This window comes from Physcomitrium patens, chromosome 2 (assembly GCF_059467195.1).
Source record: "Physcomitrium patens ecotype Gransden chromosome 2, ASM5946719v1, whole genome shotgun sequence".
NCBI lineage: Eukaryota > Viridiplantae > Streptophyta > Bryopsida > Funariales > Funariaceae > Physcomitrium > Physcomitrium patens.
Window position 1 is genome coordinate 14,760,807 of NC_143411.1, and position 5,189 is coordinate 14,765,995.

At 51.0% G+C, this 5,189-nt stretch overlaps 1 protein-coding gene across 1 annotated transcript; it reads left to right on the forward strand.

The window, feature by feature from the left end:
- The first annotated feature begins 720 nt into the window (after positions 1-720).
- LOC112275868 (uncharacterized) lies at positions 721-4,560 on the forward strand. The gene is made up of 3 exons (XM_024506572.3): positions 721-1,043; positions 1,676-2,072; positions 2,333-4,560. Exons 1-3 carry the CDS (start codon positions 845-847, stop codon positions 4,164-4,166), a joined length of 2,430 nt encoding a protein of 809 aa, XP_024362340.3. The 5' UTR covers positions 721-844; the 3' UTR covers positions 4,167-4,560.
- The last annotated feature ends 629 nt before the right edge of the window (positions 4,561-5,189 follow it).

Below are 5,189 nucleotides of genomic sequence, written 5' to 3' on the forward strand. Positions count from 1 at the left end.
TCAGGCAGGTCCTGCTCTTGCGCATCCTTTTGTCGTCATCGTTGAAAGCCTGTTTTTGGAGCCTTCTTTTCCTTCGAGCGCTTCCCCCTTCTTCCTCTCTTCCATCCTTCCTGGTGTAATCTAATGACTATAGGGCCTCCATTTTGCTAGATTCCTTTTCCTCCCTTCTCTTGTTACTGTTTGTTTTCCTCCTCCTCCTCCACACCCCCCTTGTTCGCTGGGAGGGGGTGTCTTGAGAATGAGGTACAGTGTGCTGTCCGCAGGGGCTGGCTTGCATACGGCGCAGGCACAGGCATGGACGAAGAGGGCGGAGGAGATGAATCTTCGTTCGGCAGAGACCGCGGTCCTGTCCTCTGGCTTGTTTCTTTAGGGGCGGACGAAGAGGTAGGAGTAGCATCATCGTTCTGCAGCGGCAGCCTGGACGGCGTCTGCAGGCGGTGGGGTAGGAAAATACTTGTAGAAGCGCTGGCGATGATGCAATTTGTGCCTATCGTGGTAGCCAGGGCTCATAGGAAGGTATTGATCGGAAACCAGAAGACGAGTTGGTAAGGAATCACCGGGAGTGGCGGAATTGTCAAAGTTTTTTGCAACGGCGCTCTCGTGTTCAGAAGGATCGCTAGTGTGGGTTGCAGACAGGGTTGAGCATGGTGCGCGAAAAGAGCACGCCCTCGGCAGCTCAGGTTTGGTGTCGTCAGCTGCTGTCAACGGCAGCTTCGTTGCATCTCCCTTAGACTCCCTTCTTCCTACTCACTCTCTCCCTTGCTTTTCTGGGACGTCAGACGCTTCCTGCGCTCTCGTTGAGCTCTTCCCCGCTGCAGTGAAGAAGCAACAAGAAGAAGAGGAAATGACATTGTCAAATTTAACCAGCGCATCAGCTGGCGAGGTGAGTGTGTCATCAGGCAACCGCATGGATGGCACCAATACTGGGATGCCCCCAACGTCATCCACCCCGCCCACACCTACTACCACCACCGTCACGGTCTCGAGTGGGCAGCCTCTCACTGTTGCGGTTAAACGCAAGCGGAATCTGCCGGGTACCCCAGGTGCGATTTTTCTTCTCACTTCTTCCTGGGGTGTTGCAATCTTCCAACCTCCCGTATTCGCTTAGCTCAATGCAGGAAATGGAATTAAGAATTGGGTCCGTCTCCTGCATGTGCTGTAGCACATATTGAGACACCTGTGAGGGTGCAAGCCTTTTCTCTCACGACATTTAAATTGACAAGCGATGACTCTCTAGTCTGAAGCATCCAACTGCACTGCAGTTGATATCATCACTCTCCGTTTCTATCTGGCATATGTACTGACACCTCTGAATGTGCTGAGATGTTCATGTGATCGCTAGTCGATCGAGTGTTACATGTGATGCTCTACATCCATGGGCCATTGGTCACATGCGCATTGTTGTCCCTTGTCGCAAGTTCGAACTGTTATCATTCACTTGGAAATGACGTCCTTTACAAGGTCAAGGTAGTGCAGCACATGCAGAGCTGGTATTCCATGTCACTCCGGTTCGTAACTAGTTAGTTTCACCCTTCACATTTCAGTCTTCTCTTTTCTACACAACGGGTGAAGTGTCCTTCGTGATTAGTCTGCGAATGTCTCTAGCTCGAACGTGTTTTTAAGATCGTGAAGGTGAATTAATTTTTTTTCCATTGGTATTGGATTGAATACGCAGACCCGGAAGCGGAGGTGATAGCTTTGTCACCAAAGACATTGATGGCCACGAATCGATTCGTGTGCGAAATTTGTAACAAGGGGTTTCAGCGAGATCAAAACTTGCAGTTACACCGACGCGGCCACAACTTGCCGTGGAAGCTGCGGCAACGGACCAGCAAGGAGATTCGCAAGCGCGTCTACATCTGCCCCGAGCCCTCTTGTGTGCATCACGACCCGTCGCGTGCTCTGGGCGACTTGACTGGTATTAAAAAACACTTTTGCCGAAAGCACGGTGAGAAGAAGTGGAAGTGTGACAAGTGCTCTAAGAGATACGCTGTTCAATCCGACTGGAAGGCCCACTCTAAGACTTGTGGTACTCGAGAGTACCGCTGCGATTGTGGTACCTTATTTTCCAGGTCAGTTTCTCCTCCTTGGTTCTTTTCCCTAGATGGGTGTTTCTTCCACTGACACGATGAGCAGCCAATTCATAGGGTGCTTGTGTCAACTCCGGGAAGCTCCCTGGTGTCATCTGTTTTTGCGATACTAGCTGTATTCGTTCAGGGTGGATGTAGGTCGTTGCACTGTAATTCTAGTGATGATCTGCATCTCGTCCGTAAATTCAATCTTGGTGAATACACTTGGTGGCTGACGTTAGGGGTCCATGACAATGCTGCAGGCGTGACAGTTTTATTACCCACCGAGCGTTCTGTGATGCTCTGGCAGAAGAGAGTGCCCGAGTGTCAGCAGGAAAGCAAGGTGGTGGACAACCTGATGGCCTCATGGGTGCAGGTTCGTCATCCATATCAGTCATGGGTGCTCCTTCCTCTCCTCACGGTAATAACGTGGGTCGTATGAGTGGAGATCCATTGGCCTCTGTGGTTCCATTAGCATCCAGACCTGGTGGTGGTATGCCGCAGTCTATGGTGGGTTTGGGTGGTCTTAGTGAGGGGGGCCATTCCCTCTTGCCTCGTTGGAGTGGAAACCCCGGTTCTAGTCCTGTCTCAAGGACTGGCACTGGATTGTCGCTCTGGTTAGGACCTGGGCCAGGTCCTCCTGGAAATCAGCACCAAATGCATCAACTATTGTCAGGATCGGATGGGAATTCGTCGTTCCTGATGCAGCCTCACAAAGGGATGCAGGGTGGTCCAGGTCTACCTGGAATGATGAACCCACTCGATTACGATGTGCCTCAGGCACCTCGACCTTCAAGTGGTCATCTTCCATTGACACCCCGAGGAAGCCTGTTTGCTCATTTATTTGCATCGGGAAATGGGATGCATGGACTTCAAGGATCAAGTCCATCGCAAAGTGGATCCACTGCTGGCATTGGTATTTCAGGGTTCTCAGACTTAACAGCAGGAGCCAATCGTATGGAGAGAGGGTCTCCAACTTCCTCCGCTGGGTTGACGAGTAACTCATCTTCAGGGAATACCAATGGTGCCGGGAACCTGTCCTCCGTTTCACCACTCTTTAATGCTCATCACCAGCAACAACAACACACTGCCTCTGCGCAGATGTCTGCAACAGCTTTGCTGCAGAAAGCTGCTCAAATGGGCGCAACTGCCAGCAACACCTCCCTATTGCGAGGATTTGGGTTAGGAGGGACAGACTCAAGCTCTATGGGCATCTGGCAGGGCCAACGTCAAGAGCAGCAGTCGCAACAGCAGTCCCAGCAGCAACAACATCAATCCCAGCAACAGCATCAGTCCCAGCAACAGCAGCAATCTCAGTCACAACCTCAATTACAACATCAGCAACAGCAGCAGCAACAATCACAGTCACAACCTCAGTTACAGCAGCAACCACAACAACAGCAGCAGCAGCAGCAATCTCAGACACAACCTCAGTTGCAGCAACAGCAGCAAGGGAGGGCAGGTGATCTTCCACTTAATAGCATGTGTAACATGGTCAACCATCCGTTAATGAGGCGGCCAGGTGACCTGCAGAGTGTTTCACAAGGGCTGGGTGGGACGTCGCCAGGGCAGAGCAACAATTTTGGAGGAGGTCAAGGGAGACTGTCCGACAGTTCCGCCAATGTGCAAGACTTCATGAATTCTCTGTCTGGAGGTGCTGGAATATTCGGAGGACCATTAGGTAACATGCCCTCTATGTTCGGACCTAGTTCGAACAACATGGGAGGAATGCTGCCGCCCAGTACTCATAGGATGTCTCCGAGTGAAGTCCTTGCCAACAGTGCTTTCGCTGGAGGACAAGGAGTGTTGCAAGGCTTGAGCCCTTCCTCTCTGTTGCCAGGTCTTGGAGGTTCCTCCAGAGGGGAGAACGATGGTAGTGACAGATTTACTCGTGACTTCCTGGGGGTAGGAAGAGCTTCAGGAATGACAGCTGCTGGCGGAGGGATGGGTCGCACACTCTCGCAACGAGACTTGGCTAGTATCACATCGCTGGGTCCCGGGGTAGACCTAGGCGCTTTCTTCAACCAAAGAGAGAACCTGCGATCTGTTAATGCAAGCGGCCACTCTCCTGGGAAGTCATGGGACGCCGCTACCTAGTTTTTTTCTTTATTTTCCTTCGATGGTAGTGTGGAGCCCTTTCCTGTCTAGGGTCAATCGGATTACCTAGGAGGCAGATGCAATTTTGATTACACTTAGTCTTTCCTTTGTAATACATGGCCGGCAGGCAGTGCCCCTTTGTACATCGTGTCCCAATCCCCCTTCCTGCCCTCTCTGAAGGATGTTGCGCATGCCATGATCACTGAGAAAAGCTCTTCAATTCAGCTGATGGTGCGTTTGAGTTGTAACATAGCCCATTCAGCGCTGCGAGCCTTTTTTGGCCATTCTGTTGGGCCAGCTTTGCGGTGCCACTAGTTGTTTGTTTCATAGCTGGTTTCTACCACCTTGTAACAATTCTTTGTCAACAAAATTATATGCTTCTCATTTCCTTGCACCCGTTTTCTCTGTACGCAATGTTAAACTCTTGCTCCACAATCGGCATCTGAATTTGTATGCTAAAACTCCCTCAAAAACTTTCAAAACACTTGTAGTTACACCGAACGCTTGGTCATCCTAGGTTTTTTCTCTCCTTCATGTCTAGTTTCGGTTTGCGTGATTTGCAGGTGTGTGGTGGGGTTATGACATGCCCTACTACCCGCTGGCGGAATCTTGTGAGGCTACAGGGCTAGGCTGGTGTGTGTATGTGTGTGTGTGTGTTTTTTTTAATCCCCTTTAACTGATGGGATGAGAGCTGTCTGGATGCGACCTCTCTCCTTATCCTTGGCACTCCCTGTCCTGTAGCAGGACGCCAGGGCCCTTATATGCCTGGTATTCAAGATTGTCATCTCACACATTATTGCTGCCAGTACTTACCTGCTCTGCTCTCTGCCCTGCTTGCTCTCTCTCTTTCTCCATGCCTGGAAATCAACTCATTGTCCTTGGCCTTGTACCCTAAGGGGAGCCCCATTACTGCGACCAGTAAGTGGCAAGCCATGCAAAGTGTTGCTGTCCAGGATGGAGACCCCAGGACAAAATGCTTGGCACTCTCACATGATAGAAGTACAGCTCCCCCCCCCATCTCAA

Excerpts from the sequence above, each read along its gene's own strand:
- LOC112275868 (XM_024506572.3), top strand. The coding sequence starts at position 845 with ATGACATTGTCAAATTTAACCAGCGCATCAGCTGGCGAGGTGAGTGTG. Across the intron at positions 1,044-1,675 it reads GAATCTGCCGGGTACCCCAG|ACCCGGAAGCGGAGGTGATA; the intron begins GTGCGATTTTTC and ends TTGAATACGCAG. Across the intron at positions 2,073-2,332 it reads TGTGGTACCTTATTTTCCAG|GCGTGACAGTTTTATTACCC; the intron begins GTCAGTTTCTCC and ends ACAATGCTGCAG.